This window comes from Trachymyrmex cornetzi, unplaced genomic scaffold (assembly GCF_001594075.2).
Source record: "Trachymyrmex cornetzi isolate Tcor2-1 unplaced genomic scaffold, Tcor1.1 scaffold156, whole genome shotgun sequence".
In the NCBI taxonomy this organism is placed as follows: domain Eukaryota; kingdom Metazoa; phylum Arthropoda; class Insecta; order Hymenoptera; family Formicidae; genus Trachymyrmex; species Trachymyrmex cornetzi.
The window spans coordinates 172559-192796 of NW_017296157.1; the positions used below are offsets into that span (position 1 = coordinate 172559).

Sequence of the window (20238 nt, forward strand, 5' to 3'; positions counted from 1 at the left end):
AGTTGTTATTTTAGGTCTAGCTGTATTGAAAAATATCTTTGTCTACAGTACACAGATAGTTTTTTAATTGTTTACAGTGAGTGCAAAAAGTATTTGTACAGAGAAAATATTTTGTAAAAAAAACTTTATTTGTATAAAGTAAATATTATCCAGCGGGAAATGACTTATCGAATTGATGTCGAATCGATGTAAATACGATGATTTCAACATCAATTTGATGTCGATTCGACGTTTAATTGACGATCATTTTTTGTTGGATAATTAACAATTTATTCATAAAGAATAAAATAGATTGTATGTTTCTTAAAATTATATATACCAAAAAAAGATATATATTAATTATACAAAATATATCATCTTAAAAATAAGCGAAAATTAAAAATTGTATTGTTTGAATGCACAAAAAGTATTCGTACAGACGAGAAATTTAGATTCTAAAATCAAAAATACATGCGAAGCTCATTTGTTTATGTTGGAACAGAATGTATTCATTGTATAAAATTGCTAATTAATGTTTATTTTCTACAAATAAGACTTTCTTTATAACAAATTTCCTTGTACGAATAAATTTTTCCTCTCACTGTAAGTATTTATACACATAACCATATGTGTGTCTATTAGTGAAAAGTTTATATCTCACAATCAATGTGTAACAGTGGAAAGGGTGAGTCTACATAATGTATCGGTTGTGTGTCGATGGCTATTCCATTAGTATGTCTGATATTACGTATAGACATACATATGGTAAGTATATATATAAATGCCTGTACAGTTAAAAAGCAAACAATGTACGTGAAGGTACTTTCTAATTCGATTAAACCCAGAACTGCAATTTTTATTAATGTTATAGCAAAATTTGTCCATTTTTTATGGTTAAATTTGTGAAGATTTTGAACATCTTATAAATTACTAAATATTATAATTTTAGCCAATTTGACTGAAGTCACTTTTCCCACATGATTAATGCGAAGTTTTTCCATATTCATAATACACACAAATAAATTCTATTTATAACGTAGTCGCAAGATATAGAAAAAAAGATTGACTAAATTATTAGTTATACGAATTTAATGAAGAAAGCGTTAATAAATGGCTGCAAGCGACGTTATCACAAAGAATAATAATAGCGATAACCCGGGGCCGTAAACATACTTCCCGCGTGGAATTCCACGTGAGAAGAGGACAGAATGTGTCCGCGTGCATCTTCGCATTGCATGCGCACGCGAGTGCATCCCGATCCTTAGTAGTGCGGAAGGGAGTCGCATAGCACCCTTGCATAGTGGTCATTGCGGTATCACGGTGTTATGCGAACAGTACGAGCACAAACGGGACAAAGACGTGTACGAGAGTCATTTTGCACTCGGAACGATTCATATCGCGATACTAGACGAATGTGTGTGTTCCATAAACTGGTGTGGAATATAATATGTGTGTCTAGGATTAACATCTAGAAACATCCAGTGATCCATCACGACAAAATATCATTATGTGAAAAACTTGACGATTGTATGTATATTATGGGAAGCGGTATAGGATCGAGTATAATCAGACATCAAACCAGTGGTTTACTCGATCGCGATCAGACATGCAGGTATCGAAGTGAATAACGTTCGAATCTGATCAGCCGTATTAATAACGGCTGAAAAAATTGTGTTACTCTTGTGGAAACGTCGTAATTCATAATTCCAAGACTTTCTGAAAGGATGGTCCACTGCTCGACTGTTTTCTCATAACGTCATTCCGGAATCTTGTTGCTTTATGCATGGGTGCTCTTGCTTTCCCAACGTCTGGTAAGCTTACGGCGCCTCGGACGCAGCTAATCTTATATCGCTTGGATGCAAACTTAATACTACTCGAGTGCATCGCATTCAACATTTACAGATTTAAACATACCGTTTACTCGATGCATTTATCGGGGTAATGCGGATGGATTTTACAAGTTCTTGAAAATCTTAGAGAAAACTCTATCTTACAAAGATTCCGTTAAATAAGTTCCAACTATTATATTTTGCGGAACCACCATAACTAAGAAACAAATTCAATTGGTAACTATAAGAAGAAATCTTTTTCCTTCTTCATGGTTCTTCATTTATTCCACATTTTTCTATATACACAAAGTTTTTAAATATGCAGAACTTAAATAGGTAAGAAAAGGGTTTAATAAGGGGCTAATATGGTCGAAGCTTATAGATCTTGATACCTAATAATATTTTTATATATTCTAAATACATCTTTTAATTATATAAACTGCGCTTATTGTCGAACTTGAAATGCAATCATAGACTAAAATTAAAGTAATATCACAAAATCAAATTGATCGCGATTTGATAATGATACTATTAAAATATTATTAGTTATCAAGAGTTAGTATTGGTCTTGTCTTTACTTATTTGATTCATTTACATAATAATCTGGATTAACTTATTATTATTCAGAACTCTGTATTTTGCTAAAATTTGCTGAGTCTTTCAAGAAAATATTAATTATTATCTGATATATCTTTACAACACACATACACACACACATACACAAACACACACACGCATATATTAGGCGGACTGTCTTTTTTTAACTTGTCAAATTCTCGCGATTCTTTTTCTTGTACAAATAACACATTAATACTTCGAGAGAACAGTATGAACAGTATACCGCGGTCGGTTATTATTAATATTACAACTGCGGTTATTGAGGCGTACAAAACTAGGGTGCGTGAAAAATAGAGAGACATGGCAATGCATGGCAACTCTTGATAAGAAGAGTAGGAAGATCACCTCGGTAAGCCCGCGGGATATTGAAGTGGCTGCTGGGCGCATTCACATGCAGTTCCAAGGATGAATTCCAGAGATTTAGATTAGTCACGGATCTACCTCAGTCGGGATATTCACCCCTTCCTTCGTTCCTCTTTAACCCCCGTCGTCGCTGCGTTCTTCGAGGATTCCTCGTGACAAGTGCTTAGTCAGCTAATTATTCGTTTTGGTTTGCAAAATTACCTGTTTCCTCCTTCTCGAGAAATGTGGAAGTAGCTAGATATTGGCACGTCTCGAAAGTCAGCTGAGCGCTGAGGCGAGAAATTCTCGGAAGACAAATTCAATGAAAAGGTCGACTCTTGACATGGGTGGTCAGATTATATGTAGACATCGCCATGTAAAAGCTTCAGACCTACCAAGAACCACTTCATCGACATATTTGAGCACAAGGGCCAACTAACGTCTCGGTGATTTTAACTGAAAGATCACTGCCTTCGAGGTCATTACCGGTGACACCTATCGCGAAATTGATTGGTTTTGAGTACAGAAATAGATTTAACTCTGATGGATATCGAGATACTTAACTTTAGTAATTAATATAACAATTAATATGTAATAAATGAAAACAGGAAGAAGAAAAGAAAAATAGCGGTTATATAAACGATGATTTTTAAAATAATTCATATGGTTTTTTACATCGTTACTTGTGCAATCTTGTAAATTTTGTAAAAGAATGTACAATGTAAGATAATACACTTCCTTTTAAAAAAAGTCAATATAATATAAACTGCAAACGCTTCCTTAAGGATAGAGATATTTTTCTGAGAATATTAAAGCCATTTCGACAAACGTACATTGAAAAATTATATTCTCGCCATATCATTTTAAAATTCAGTAGACCAATAGGCAAAAGGCAGACAACATAAATGAACGTTGAATTTTGTTAAGCCTTCCAGGACATTGTAATTGGGATCAGATTGATGTAATTTTGATTAAAATGTAAACCCACAAACGATAGAAGGATCCTTCCAATAGATTTCCAATAGCCGCACACTGTGATTCATCTGTAACTCCAAAGCGATTTCTATCGACGGAAATACGTCTGCCAACGACGTATCTTGCGGGTATCTCCTCGTTTCTACTAACGTCGAATCTAGGTGCCTCTGAATACCCGATTGGCTTAACTGCCCGTGAAATGACGCCGTTTCTCCGCTTGCAGATCATTTACATCCTGCTTTGTGGAGTCTCCTCACGACGCGCGACGGCTTCAGAATCATATGCTGTACCCTTATCGCATCCATGAATCATACTGTCACATAATTTATGTTGTCTGCCTTTAGTCTATTGGTCTACTGAATTTTAAAATGATATGGTGAGATAATTTTTCAATGTACGTTTAGTCGAAATATCTTTAATATTCTCAGAAAAATATCTTTATCCTTGGAAGCGTTTGCAGTTTATAAATGTATATTATATTGATTTTTTTTAAAAGAAAATGTATTATCTTGCATTTTACTTCTTTTTACAAAATTCTGAACTTTATATACAGATGTTTTATTGTCCGATTTAATTGTATCCAGTCATATTTAATATGCAATTTTAATTTATTTTAATTAGATTTATATATATTTTATGAATCTGTTTAAGTAATATAATTATGATAGAATAGAACATTGATTGACAACGGAAATTGGATGTTGTAAATCTCCGATCAATCGGTCGAAAGAGGAAATTCTATCGTGTCGAGATGCAACTTACAAGCAGGATGCCTAAAGCGTCACACCACGCCGACGTCTGAGATGGGCTTTTGCTCTCGATAGGGAAATTCCAAGAGTCCGTAGTTACTTAGATGCTTCGCTCAGAATCCAACAGTTTCAGAATTCTTTGAACTTCCTTATAAGATACGAAGCCGCACAACTAACTCAATGAGCACATTTATAATGAAGAAATAACAGCAATTTGTCTTTATTAAAACCACGGACCATCGCTCGTTCATTTTTAAATGAAAATTTTGGTGCAATTGTTATTCCTCTTAGCACCTTCCGCTCTTATCATCATCGACTTTTAACATCATTAATTATGTACATATACTTACAGTGACTTTTCATTAAAGAATCCGATAATCTGGAAAGATACTTGTAAAATCACATCTTGAGGATTACTTCCGGAATTGACGAGAGCGCTTACTATCTTGGCTCTCTGCATTTCCGTAAAGACTAGCCTCTATAATATAACAAGCGCGAATATTTCCGCGAAAGACGTTCCGTCTCGAAACTTATTTCTTCAATTACTTTCATTCTTCGGTCGGAGTAATAATCCGGTTTCATTCCGCGCGTTGATACACCAGCAACTTTCGTGGCCGGAAAAGGCTAACTTTTCTCTCAAACGTACTTTATGTGAGCATCGTTCGATGCAAGTTGCTTGCCACAAAGCCGATTGTGGCATCGAGATATCGGTATTTCCGTTCAGATACCTTTGCGACGACGACGAAATCTTTCCGCTTGCGTAATGACGTTACTCTCTACTATAAGTTTCGATCCTTCGCGAATTGCGAATTTCCTCTCCCGCAAAGGATTCCGTTCGTGACTCTTCCTCTTTGAACTTTGAAGTTGTCATCTAAGTGACATGATTCATAAAAGCACATCACATTTTTATTCTACTATAAGTAGAATATAATGTGGAAAATAATTTTGGTCCCATTCTATATATAGAAGTAGCGCAATAAGTTAAAATTACTAAAATAATTAAAATTACCTTTTCGTAAAACAAAAATTATTAAAATATGTATATTTCTTTAATATTTAATATAAAAATGTAATACTTAACTTTTAAATGAAAAAAGAATTTTCAAAATTAGCATTAATATAATCAATTATACAAAAGATATTAATATTGCAAGGATTTTGGAATATTTCATGAATAATTACGATAATTTTGGGAGGAAAGCTATTAATTTCGACTCATTTATGAAATTTTAATGTGTTTATTTCATATTAGCAGGCAGATTAACTCGTATGTCAATAGCAAACAAAATCCTCACGGACTTCGTCAAGGATTTTGCTCTCGTCGTCGGTTCCAGTTCTTCCTCGATGATCGCTTAAGCTTACTTGGGGCGACGAAGTTTAAATTGTTTTCGAAACAGCGGCGAATTCCATTGTCGGCGATTGCCGGAGCGAATATTTGATGCAACCACTTATATAAGACAATTTATCTTGTAGTTTTAATCACTGTCATTTTCATCTTAATCAATGTAAATCATATAATTACATAAATTTTTTTAATCAGATAAAAGAAAGAATCCTATTTTTGATTGAAGGATTTTGGCGAGGAGGTAATCACTTAATGTAATAGTGGGGCAATATCAACCGAAATCATTATAAAATTCATATGATATCCTTATGTATTATATAATCCGATAATTACAGATGCAATCACGAGAAATCATTGTGTAATATTAGATAAAATCGTTTATTTTAACAAATAACTTCGTATGTAGTGAAGAAAATTATTTGTAATCATATGAAATCGTATGAAATTAAGTGAAATTATGTAATCTGTGGGACAATATTTCATCTAGTGATTACCTCAGATTTTGGTGCTTAATAATATTCATATGTAAATTTGCGAAGCAAATACATATTTTTTCAGTTTTTAAATTGCGTTCCGATATAGTTTGTCTTGAAATGCAATCATAAAGCTGGAAATAACATCACAAATTACATTAATCGTTAATTTAATAACGATATGCTAAAATAAGCATCTTAAAATACCGAAAACTTTTTATATCAAGCGTTATAAATATTAAAATATATCTAATGTTTAGAATATTTTCTCCAGGGGATTTTTGCTTAATCTTGAGAAATCAGGCAAATTTGCGATAAAATTGTTCATTGCGTACATATTCCACACAGTGAAGCTGCATGTCGGTACAGACTCCATTATGTCTGATCGAAGGCAAATATTTGCGGGAGGATATCAAAGTTGTAGAGCAGAGGAATATAGATAGTTTATCTTATCGCATCGTTGCACATCAACTAACCTTTAGTTCGTATAATAAAGCCGAATAAATGTATGTAAACTATCTTGATGTTCTACCATAGTTAATGAATGGTTAATGACAAAGTGCATCGTGATAGTTGATATGTTGCATGAAAATTATGATATTGTACGTTGTGACAATGTTATAACTTTTGACGTTGATTGAGATATACCGTCGGTTCTGTGTTATTCGTGTCCAAAAATGATAACATTATAACTCTCATCTATTCTGCTTAATTAACTCTCAGCCATGTCTTTTTTCTTTTTTTCGCAGTAAGTAAAAAAAATATACAAAATAATAAAAAATTACATTATTAAACAAAATAACTTTTAAGATCGTAATGTGAATACACAACAAATAGGAAATAAAGGCCTTAAACGATCGAGCTGCATCTTTAATGAATAAATAAATAATATAATAAAAAAAAGTATAAGTAATATAATAGTAAAAAAGTTTAGTGCTTAAAAAATGCAATAGTAAAAATGTGTGTGTGTATAAGTTGCTGTAAAAAACAGCAAACTTAAATACTGTTATAAAAAGGCAATTAATTCTTCGAGGTCTGTGAAATTGGATAGGACGACCGTTTCAATTTCTAGAGTATTGAACGCGGTTTTCGGCAACTAGCCGATCACATCGGCCACGTACGTCTCACCCCCCCGAAATAATGACAACGAGGAAAATACATCTCTCGGCACGTTGGCCACGCTATCAATACTACGCGCCGTATCCGGCGAGAATGCGGGTTCTATCGCGCGTCGCGCGCGCGGTGCCTCACGGAAAAAATGAGCGACGAGATAAATCATCCGGATCGCGCAAGCGAGCGAGCAGGAAGATACAGGCACGTCCGTCTCGGTGAAATTTACTACCAATATTTTTCTTCTTCCGCCCTGAAAACGAGGTCGAATCTACGTGTCGCGTCTCCACCGCCGAACGCGCGCCTGGCAGTCGCGTGGCGGGAGGTGCTCCAGAGCGCGGATATATCTCTGTACCACACGCCGTCACACGCCCGCGTGTCCGCAATATTGAGCGAAACAACCCCCGAATCCTCGCAGCAGATTCCATTCAGAGCTCTATCTATATTCCAGTACTGCCACGAATGATCTGCCAATCTCCCAGAAACGAAACTCCACCGGAACTGTTTATTCAGGTTTATTCAAGTAACTGTTCCTATTAGTGTGTATCCTTTTGTATTTAAATAAGCCTTAAAGAAAACTAGCACAAATAAGTAAGAAAAAAAATTTTTTTTATCAAGTTAAATTGTTGATGTATACTATACCAAAGATAATATTCTCTTTTTTAACTATTAAAAATATAGTAAACATTTTTCGAAAGATATATATCACAATTTAGAGGAATTTATGTGAGTCCAATAATACTGTGAGATTTTAAGCTTGTTTCTATTAGTGTACCCTGTATTGGAGCTATGAGCGTTATGTAATGAGTGTATATTGAAATTGTAAGTATAATTGAAATAACGATTTATGCTATATTGACCAATTACATCTATTATTTGTTTGAATAACTATATAGTAAAATGAATCAAATACGGTTAAGCACATAAATTGGAGGCATATTAATAGGAACAAAAACATTTTCTTTATTTTTATCAAAAACATTATGAAACATTACCATTTTTTTAAATTAAAAAATATAAGAAAAAGAAATAGTTGAAAAATCGATATTGATTTCAAGCACACAAAATTAAAAAGCTTACAATATTTAATAGTTAATTCAGTAATGAGTAAGTTGGCTTAAAAGCATACTAATAGGAAGAGTTACCCTGTATCGCTGTAATTTTAACTCTGTTTAACGTTGACTATGCAACGTAGGTCTGTGATGAGAAGATCGAGCATGTGTCCTTGTATGAAGTTATTATTCTATCTGCTCTGTATTACTCTATCTACTACTGTTATTATTCTATCTACTACTGTTATTATTCTATCTACTACTGTTATTATTCTATCTACTACTGTTATTATTCTATCTACTACTGTTATTATTCTATCTACTACTGTTATTATTCTATCTACTACTATTATTATTCTACCTACTACTGTTATTATTCTATCTACTACTATTATTATTCTACTGCTGAACTGATTGTGAGTTCACATTATTAATTGCTGAATTATGTCCTTGAATATCTATTGTCTATTGATATGCAAGGGGTGTATTAGTGAAGCGATTTCCGGGAGATTAAGGGAAAGCGGTTGGCGTATAATCGAGCTAAGGATTTGCTAGATTGGTGTATCGAATTCCGAACAGTCGATTCGTAGAAAATTGGAAAAGTTGCCTCTTTATTGAGTCGATTCCGGCGTAAGGTGGATATTCAGTCAAGATACGGTAAAAATATTTTATTGGAGATAGAAAAACACTGGCAGGCAGAAAGGTTCTTAATGCGAGGCGGACGCTGATCCATTCTTTTACTCTAAATTGTCGTGGTTTTACATGTAATAGCATCGTCACTAGAATCAAACTCGTTTCGCTTCTTGTTACACCGGGTCATTTTTGTGGCCTAACTTACGATCTGAAACTTACGTTCCAGATCTGTATATTGTGTATTTTACACTGCATTGCTTTGCGGTGGACCAATAAAGAAATAAAATCATGAAAAAGGAACGTAATTTTCTTTTTACGTTGGTGGTAGCTTCCTGTTTACAAGTCTGGACGTTTGACATAAAATCCTGTTATTCTTATAGGTACACGGCTCTGCGATAAGATATAGTACAGATAAGATTTATTCGAGTTATATATCTTTTTTCCAGACTGTCTGACATTTTCTCGTCTATCTTACAGTTTCAATTTAATGCACTATGACATATAAATGAATGTATGCAAACGGACGATCTTAATACTTTGTCGAGGACCGAGTCAATATTGCGGCGAGCAGTGTTGCGAAACACATCGGCCTGGATGAACTCGCAAGTTCATAAAGTTCTAACGAGGTTCACGGTGGTTCACCTCTCAAGAGGACCGTATGCTGAGAGAGTCCCCCCTCTCTCTCTTTCTCTCACAAACTGCGTTAGGAACTGTTGAAGTTCGATGAAGGACCTACCGCATATTTGTACGACGGACACTTAAAGCGTTTCATTACCTCTATTAATCTTGCCTTCCTTGTTTTTATGCCTTTTATAAAAAAACGCTCAATGCGAAACTGCCGCAAGTTTTATTTCGTGAACGTAGAAATAATTAAGCCAAGTCCGCCAAGTTTGTCGAGCGAACTTATCGGCTATTGAAAAATTCTCATTAATAACGTGCGATATCAAAGTTTTATACGGGTTAATTATTTTTAAATAATAAGTATATGTGGTATATATAAATTTTTTAAAGCAATTTAAAAAATTGAATAAATTTGAAATTTATAAGAAGCATTTGAATTAGCGGACTGCATTTAAGGTGCACGTAAAATCTTGTGTTGTTTCGTCGGTAATTTTTCTTTCTATCTTTTTTTTCGTCATGAGAGGCGAGCGAGTTTAATCTAGCGAGTGGCGAATCTTCCGCGACCCTTGCTAGCGAGCGTCTCATCTGGAATCGACGGTGGCGCTTAGTACCACCTCATAAATTTCTGATTTTACGGACGCGCATTATATTCGCCGGCGAAAAAGAGTTCGATCGGTCCAGCGCGAAAAAGCACGGTAAAACTTTTCCTCGCGCGTCGCTTGCATTATGAAACTCGACCAACTTCGCGAAACGAGCCAAGCGCTATTACTCGCGCCACGTATGGAATATGCGCTGGGCGAGGACGTCCGAGTTTTCGCATTTACGAGGCACGATTAAGCGTTTTATAGGTCCTATCAATTTTGGAATCTTATAGCACACATACGGGATTAAGAATCGGATCGTGAGTGTCGAGTTGAGAAGCCAATTGCGAATCTGCTGCATTTTAACTGTCGCGAATTATTTTCGTCCCGATATAGTCGATACAGAGTAAATGAAGAATCAGGAAAATACACTGTTAGATATAAAAACAGCAATGGTAACCGAATTCTTTAAATTAAATAATATTTTGTTATTTTTAACTAACATATGTGTCAAAATGTAAATTAATCCATTTCTGTGGTTAGTTTACTAAACAAAGTAAACATAGTCCATATTAACATATATTTAGTAAATAATAATAAATTAAATTTCAATTAAATGTAATATTCTTTAAATTTGAATCAGTGGATAATTATTCAGTCCTTAGTATGCCACTGGTAATCAATGAATTGGCTGCATTCAGCAGAAAAAGCAACTGTTGTAAACTTCCTTAATATGACTGATCTTATTCTTAATTCCTCACTTGATCTAAATGTATAAACCAATAATATTCAAGAATTTTACAGCAGTTGCAAAGTTGCTTTTTCTGTTGAACGCAGCCAATGAAACGTGGAATCTCTAACCTTGTTTGAAGATTGGAACTGGCATAGAAAAATATTGGTATTTTAATTATATAGGGTGCGACGCATGATGCATTATTTGTTCTTGTTGTTCACCAAATAATAAAGAAGGATAAAACGATATATCATGCGCTTCATACGTAACTCGGAACGCACTCATAATGTTCAAACTTTGTTTTTTAGTAGTTTGAATTTCATTTATTATCTATTGCCATTAGGTAATCAGTGATTACCCACTAATTCAGATTTAGGAAATACATTTTCTTGAGTTAAGTTAAACTGTTAATTTAATTCTATTGTTTTACTTAAATTAACGATATATCGAGTAGGAGTAATGGCAAGCTATAGAAATAATCAAAAATAACTCAAATTAAATATAATTTGATATTATGAGTTCAACAGCATATAATTTCGTGCCTCGTGCGATTTGTATGTAGCACCGACGAGATACTAAAGACCGTCTACCCTGGGCAAATTTTCGCAACTATAATTAATGGGGCCCGGGAATAATTGAAGAACAATGATGTTATCGATAATTAATAAAAATTTATGATTATTAATTATATAAATATTAATAATATAAATATTTCGATAATACATTATTAAATTCGTGATTTTTTATTATATAAATGCTGTATAAATAAGTATGCATATTTTTAATGTTATAATATCTTATATTGTATGTGTGTGTGTGTGTGTGTGTGTGTGTGTCGAAAAATTACAATTTTTTCTCTGCAGTTATCATCTTTATTGATAATCAAACTTGGATGATATAACATTAAAATCATAATTTTAAATCGAGTATTAAGTTTTAAACATATGTACATGTCTACGAAACTAATAAATCATGAAATTAGTACCGTATTATTAGTTTCTGACTCTTAATCACTTAAATTTTAACGGGCACGCGAACTTCCATAAGCGCCGACTGTCTTTAATAGTATCTCGTCGGTGATTGTAGATTGCTCGTCGTTCAGTTTCCTATTTCGAATTATTCTTGCGGCGGCGGCGCGCTTCCCATGTGGTTTTACTTGACGATTAAATGTTATATATGTATCGCAGGTGTCGCGCACGGTCTTAGATGTTACAAATGTGGACAGTACAACGAGGGAGTTGGCAGCATTACACCGTGCATTAATTACACCGCACACATGCTGATGGAATGCCCATCCTCGGACGAATGGTGTATCGTAAGTATAAATTATTTTTCCATTTAATTCGCCGAAAAAAACGACGTGAAATATTTTGTAGACTGTGATTGCGATCGCCGACGTAATTTTACAGAACGCTGCCAAGTATTGTCGGAAGAAAATAAAAAAGAAAATAAAATTATTTTATATTCGATCTTACATCCAATATTGTAGCGTTGCTGAAACACTTGCACAGCTGGAAACGGAAAAGCTCGCCGAATTCAAATATTCCGTGAAAAGATAAATATTTCTTTCGCGGAAATAAGCGTCAATACGGCGCCAATGATCACTTGACACTCTTCCAGAGTCGCCTATAACGACGTTATTTACCTCTCGGCAGACTCCCCGATGTCGGATTTATGAGATGAGTCTGCACAAATTGGTTCGAGAGTCTTTTGCAAGCTTGCACATCCATTCGCTAGAATACCTTCCGGCTTCTCTTCGGTTACAGTGAAGAAGCTCGGTATATATTGTCATGCTATCAAAGGAATTTTTTTAATTTAGAAAAGTAACTCGCGTTCCATGAGAAGTACTTGCGATAGAGTTATAAATATTTGAAGAATTGTATCGCCGTCATATAACTACACTGTTAAATCTAATAAAGTGACTCACACACACAAATTTAACTAATTTGAATCGCCACTGTTCCTACTCAATATATCGTTATTTTATAGTAAAACAATGAAGTTAACGATTTAAAACAGTTCAAATTGATATTATTATAATGTTAAATTTAACCAGCCACTGACTGTGATACATAAACAAGTTTTTCTCTCACCTTGAAGTAAAACTGCATATTATTAAATTTTTCGATCCTTCTCATTTATCACGCAACAGAGAAAACAATGTCTGCTCGAGATGGAAACAAAGCTGTAATCTCTGTTCAATAATACATAACTTCGCGTTGTAATTTGTTCAGAAAAACCGCAGCTTCTCTTTCTAGTGCCCACCCATTCATTAACTTGAATATTTTATTATACGTTTTCAAAGCAAATATGAGGAGAGAAAAATATTTGCGTCACATCGAAAATAAAATTGACTAGGTGAAAACGAGGAATAAACTCGAGGAATTTATTCGAATAAGGACGACCGATATTACTTCGCGATTTGAATAAGGGGATCAATGGCCTATGTATGTACGTTTAGAACGCGCAAATGAGATTTCTGAGTATAATAAAATCTCCTGAAATCTTCTGGAATTTGCTCCGAATGTTCTACGGAATTGGGAAGTGAGGTGGAGTAGAGGTCGATGATGGTCTGTCTGTGTCTGCGACAATAGGAAATGATTGGAAACTTGTCTCGTTTCAGAATAAAACGCCATGGAACCATTTTCTCGCGGCTCTATGAATCTCGAAGTTTACATCCACCGTCTTAATAAAACGGTACGATTTAATCAGCATAACGGTAGAGAATCCTCTTGTTGCTTTGTCAGGAGCTAAGTAAGGCGACGTTCATTCGCGATGAATCCCTTCTTCTTTAGCTTTTCTTCATCGCTTTCCCAGTCATCCCTTTCTACCTCCTTATTCCGTTTTGAGATTTAGTGTGCTGGTATAAAAGCTCGCATACTGAATCCGCGAACAGTATAACAAGGAGCTCAAAGAAATTGACCAATAACGATTTGAGTCATCCTTTACGATCTCGTTTCAATAGAATAAAAATGAAAGAGTCATTAGACAGCCAACTAGGCGGATCAACGAGATTTGATGTTCATTCACACAGTATAATTATTTTATATTTTTCCATTTATTATATCCCGCAAATAATAATTATAAGATTTTCTTTGGCACTAATTCCCTTTGAATGCGTGTATATGTACACAATCAAGAGCTCGAATTAACACGAGATGTCACAACCATTCCCGATGTCCAATTGATTAGTCTTATGATTGATTAGTCTGAGACACGATTGAAACGCATAGGAATATGGAATAACTAGAGTTTAACATACCGTGTATTCTGGTATTGGCATAGTTTTTGATAGATTGAAATCTTTTATTCCCTATTCCTATTGCCTATGCTTTTCAATTGTATCTCGAGCTTTAGTCTCTTTCCTGTCGATCCCGCTGTTGTATAAGCTTTTCGCTCTTCCCAAAGGAATAACAAAGCAAAGGAGGGTGCAAAAATAACATGATCTATGTTATTGTGTTTGATCATAACCCGGCAAGAAACGTTGATCGTCGGTTTCGTGATGGCTGACGTTTAGTCGATTATTTTTGGTGAAACTGAATTCAAGAGTTCCGCCAGGCGAGGAGCCATCAGTAATTAAATGCTTTCCGTGCACGCGATAGCGGCCGACGGCCTTCGAAGTCTCTTCGATTTCGATGTAGCCGACAATCCCCGGCGACCGAACGGAGTTCGATGCCTCCGGACCGTTGAGGTGCATTCAATGCAGGCACTGCATTATTACGCTCACGCTCGTGTTGCTCCCCCTTAGTTCCCCGCTGGGCATTCCGATTTGGCCTTCAAATTAGTGCCAGTTGCATATGTCATGTCGTATTAATTAACATTTAGCTGCGTTATCGACTGTGATAGACCTGGTCTATACGGCTCTGTTGTAGAAATATCCTGTCTCTCTCTCTCTCTCTCTCTCTCTCTTGTTTTATTTTATGTTATATTATTATATTATATTTCATTGTTCCTTTATTTTATATTATTTTCTTTGTATTATGCTGTTTGAAATTGTAATTTCAATATAATTGTTATTGCTCCTTATTTGTTTGTTCGATTTTCTTTATATATTTTTATTTATTTATTTTCTTTGGATCCATTGCTACTTTTATTTGTTTTCTTTGTTTTTAGAGGAGTTGTCCTAGAATGTTATAATAAACGCTTTATCTATCTATCTATCTACCTATCCATCTATCTGTCTCTCTCTCTCTCCCATTTTTTCTCTCGAAAATTCACGATATCAGTAACGATTTGGTGGACGAAACTTTAATGTTTTGAATTCGATCCAATTATTTGATCCATTACATCGATAAAAACCGATCATCGTCCAGCGTCCCATTAACGCGCAATGGATGTGTAATTATCTCGAATCGAGTTAAAACGAGAGTACATAGATTAAAATTTGAAATTCGTGTTGCAAAAGCAAACCATCATAATGATTGTCATATTTAAATAACAGCTTTTCTGCTGCTTATCTAATGAAGTAAACAAATGCTACTCTGAAGCTCCAATGGGCAAATTTAGTTTGCTCAACACGTTTATCTAGAAATAGAGATGTTTAGAATGCATTAATAACTATTTATTTGTTTTTATAAAACAATTAGACAAAATAACAAGAGTTATTTTTTATAAAATTCATTTAATGGTTTATCATAGTTTTTAGTGTCTAAAGTTCTTGGTGAAAGTTTTAATAATATTTAAGATTGTATGTGTGTGATATTTCTTGTTAACTTGTGACATTCTTGCTAATGAAAATTGTTTTATTATGATGAAGAAAAATTGTTCGAGGATTTTTTAAAAATTCTATTTCACAGTTTTACGAAGAAGTCGCGTTAGTTATTAACTCCTCTCCTGAGCTTGGTGATGTCATTTTCGTCGTAAAAATAATCTTCTTTTAAATAACGGAGGACATTCGCGTTTGCAAAGCCATCGTTACTTATTAATGATGAATATACTTCTCACGTTGCAGAGGCATGTACTATTATGAGACTATTTATTTTATATGAGAAGCCTTGATATGGAATACCTGAGTGTTATGATCGTTCTTATGATCAACTTTTTATCGCGGCTGTTTCTATAATAAATATGATAAAATGAATATGTCTGGAGATAAAATTATTTTTGTACTGTCAAACTCTCTTACCCGGTGACATAAACCTCCTATTCATTTTCCACTTCAGATTAAAAATACAAGCGTTCCGCATTCGATTCGTTTCGTTGATAAAACAATCTAAAAGAATCAGCAGTTTCTACGTCTTCACGATCGTGCGACTTTTTTCCTGCAGAAGAGTCCGCAACAATATTTCTATTTTATTCGGATTTTCTGTTTCAAAGATACTCACGCCCCAGAGCACTGACGAAAGTACCACAGATAAATTTGAGGGTACCGAAAACGCGAGGAAGAATACGGGAATTCACTGGTTGGCTTTGCCACCGAAATCGGATGGCTGCTCTCTTTATCTGCCGTTCGATGGCACACTTTTTTTTTCGCGCATTATCCGACATGTTCGTCTCGCATCTGCATAGAGATTGGATAGCGGTGGTGTATTTCAGTTTGAGGGTGCGAAAGCTTAATATTCGTCCACCGGCAGGATCGAACGATACAAAGTTAACGGAAAGTTGCGTAAGCAATTTCTCGACAATATAAAAGCACTATCTATTTTTGTCCTTAATTAGAAGCGAAAGATCGCAAAAAGATCCCAAGGTGAATTTACGATGTCTCTGATTTAATCCTTACTCTACTAGATACAATTTGGTGCCTCAAAAACTAACGGAGACACTAGAATCCATCCGTTTTTTTTTTTACTTATTCAGAATGATTCAAAAAATCTCTAAAAATTCAACATACTTTTAACTTTTTAGAATAAATATTGGCACTTTATTTTGAAAGATAATAAAATGTAGTATAATTTATAGTAATTACAGATAGATGCAAAGAAACTTGTACGAACAGGAATCGTTCGGTAACTAATGACTCCCCTTAGTAAGGTAAGGGTTAAAAGTCATGATCGTTCACGAATCTTCTTTATCACGGGAAGCGTAATCGTTTTCATAATTGCCGGATTTTTGTATCGGCGCAATACAAGAGCCGGGTTGGTAAATGCCGAGCATTGCATTTCTTTCTGATGAATTTATATAACGTTAAAAATTTACGAATGGGAAAAATCGTATCCATTATTTCTTTTTTAAATGGTTTGCTAGATTAATTGTTATGCCCTGTAAAAAATTTGGGAAGATTTTTCTATCAACGGTACGTGTACGTGCCGAATCAATAATCTATAATAGTATCTTTATACTATTCAATTAAGCCGCCGAATAGTGCTGTTGTCGAAATACTATCTTGGATCTAAATGACCACCGAGATTTCCGCAATTTCCGTTTGAAAATATTTCGATTCTTCGCAAAGAGAGAGTCAACCCTGTCATTCTTGAATAAGCAATCTCTTTCGGGATACTCTTGAACATTCAAAGCTTTATCGTTGATTTCTGATTAGCTCTTATTTGTGGATTTCGTCAGGCGGTTTGCGTGTCGAGCTTTCTCATTAAAGAGAATTAAAGAGAAAGAGAAGGGTAGCACTTATATTTCTTTGTACACGATTCTCTTGAAAACCGCAGGATTTTAATCAACGTTGAGCTGAGACTTATAGCTTTGACGATGAATCATTGGATTTTCTACTTTAATGTTTTGTACGTCATTGTGGAAGCATATTAACTTTGGTAATAAAATTAGCAATTGATTTAGCTTAATAGATTTCAAAGAGTGGAAGGATAATCAGCTATTATAATTTAAGTTCAACAGCGCTGAATTAAACACACACACACACACTTAAGAATATACGGAATTTGGAAGTATTTCCAATATTTCTGAATCAACATCGCCGTTCAATCTCGTCAAAACGCTAAGCTGAAATGTCTTTTCGTGTCATCTTTCATTTATATATGTCATTCTTTTCCTACATAAGATCACGACAAAGGTCAGAATGATAAATCGACAGACGTTCGAAACGGGGCATGCACTGCAGCTGACGTGCACGGTCAGGAGTTCCGCGAGATCGGGCACGGGCCAGTTTTTTCGAACCGCGATCGCCCCGCCGGAAAATGGAGTACGTTTTTCCCTTAAAATGCCGTTCTTCCCGCGATTCATCATCTCGCGTGATCATTTCTCACGAGTCTCTCGACTCGATGGCCTCGACTCGATCACGAGCACCGTTGACTTCGCATGCTAATAGGTTTATTCGCGTTGCTTGAAATTCCGAAAAATGTTTGCATTTAAAGCAAATAAGATAAATATATATATTCGAGCGCTGAAGAAAGAGGAACTTCAGAAATATCCTGAATGCAAAAAGTGCAAGTAGTGCGAACAAATATAACATATTGGCATATCTCTCATGGCGACCTTTAAGGTCTCTTTCACTACTCTTTGTATTATATTTTATCTCTCTCTTCCTTTTCTAAGATAAGTAGCACTACCACTACTGCGAATTAACAATTTGTCAATTTGCTTAACCGGAGATTGAAGAGACCTTATACCGGTTTCTATTAAAGTAGATTAACTTTAATCTAGTCTGGTAGAAACTAGATCTAGTTCCAAGAATTAGAAAAAGATGAAGAGTGGGTTGAACCAAGATTAAAGTTAATATACATTAATAGAAACGGATATTAGACTCATTTTTATCAATATAAACTTTAATCTTGAAGTAATTTACTCTTTATTTCTTTTTAATTCTTAAAACTGTAAGAAAATAAAAAGTAATTTAAACCGAGATTAAAGTTAATCTATGTATATTGATAGAAAAATGGATGTTAGGCCCGGCCCGAGGTTCTATCAATGTAAAATAAATTTTAATTCCGATTTAACTTACCGTTTATTTTAAAATTCTTAAAATTATGCTCATTTTTACCAATACAGATTAATTTTAATCTCGGTTCAATTTCACTCTTCATCTTTTTTTAAAATTCTTAAAACTAGAAAAAAATGAAGGATTAGTTGAATCAAAAGTAAATTACTAGAAACGAGCATTAGAAAGAGCTAAAGAATAAATTGAAGTTAATCTTACACTGGTGGAACGCCTTATTCAAATAAATTCTAGATTTAACAAATCAAAGTGTATTTGAATATTATAAATAAAGTATTCGAAATGACGATAATTGAGTTTCGCGGAGTCTTAGCGATTATTTTTCAAATATGAGTTTTTTTCGAAATTCAGTTTTGAATAACGAAAACGTAACTCTTGTTGCACTGTTAATACTAAATTGCCGCTTTTATGCCTTCTACCCGTTTCGAGTTTTTTACTCGCTTCATTAAACGTGATTCAGTCGACGCTATGGCTCGCTGCCCACAATTTTGTGCATCAGCAAGTCCCCGAGTAATATAATCGACACGTGAAATAAGCTTTGAGAAGCAAATTGGGAATAATTACAACATATTATAGACAAGCATAATTACATTCTGCTTTACGTTAAATATGACTAAAAGCTTCACACTTCTCTATTTCTCTTTCTCTCTCTCTGTCTATCTCTCTCTTTTTGAAAGAGTAAATGTAATCGAAAGTGTTGATTATTGTTATGTACGATTAAATTAACAATATATTAATATACACTTGTATTCAACAAATAACGTAATGAGGAAGCGTCCAATTTAATGAATGTTTCTGACGCAAAGGGTTGAAACTTTACTGCGATAATTGAGCAACGATCACCGCAGCGCTTGCCGCATCGGATTTTCATAACGCGCCTCCGCGCTGGCGTTTTTATCGCGAAAAAAAGAGTTTAAAAAAAGGAAACAATTCGGCCTGCCGTTTTCGAGCCAATAAATCGTTGTGCGGAAGTATGTAACAGTTTGCGCGCTTAAACTGCATCGAACGTGACGGGGCGCGCGGCGAGATGACAGGCAGAATTGCACACAGACGCATCCATACGCATACGTATACCTATAATTCAACCTCTGCCGATTTAATTGCGATCCATGCCGCAATCGATTTTAATTTTTTGCCCGTTGCGATGATATCTCTGATACGTTGCCTTGAAGAGAAGAAAGAACGAAACCATAAATCATTCGTTGAAAAAGGGACTCGAAAGTGCAAGCAACTTGTTTGCATATAATTTCTATGCAACGCATTTCTATGCACTTTTTCATTTCTATAGCGCAGTAGCCGGCATTACGAATAGACCGCGCGCAAACGAAAATATTATTACAAGTCAAATCTAATTTATCCAT

At 34.7% G+C, this 20238-nt stretch overlaps 1 protein-coding gene across 1 annotated transcript in view; it reads left to right on the plus strand.

Annotated features, from left to right (window-relative positions):
- Positions 1-20238, plus strand: part of LOC108758406 (uncharacterized) — an 86982-nt gene that overhangs the window by 38226 nt on the left and 28518 nt on the right. The window contains exon 2 of the mRNA XM_018503364.1: positions 12228-12355. Within this exon, the coding sequence (XP_018358866.1) occupies positions 12228-12355 (128 nt within the window). The remainder of the gene's footprint in view (positions 1-12227; positions 12356-20238) is intronic.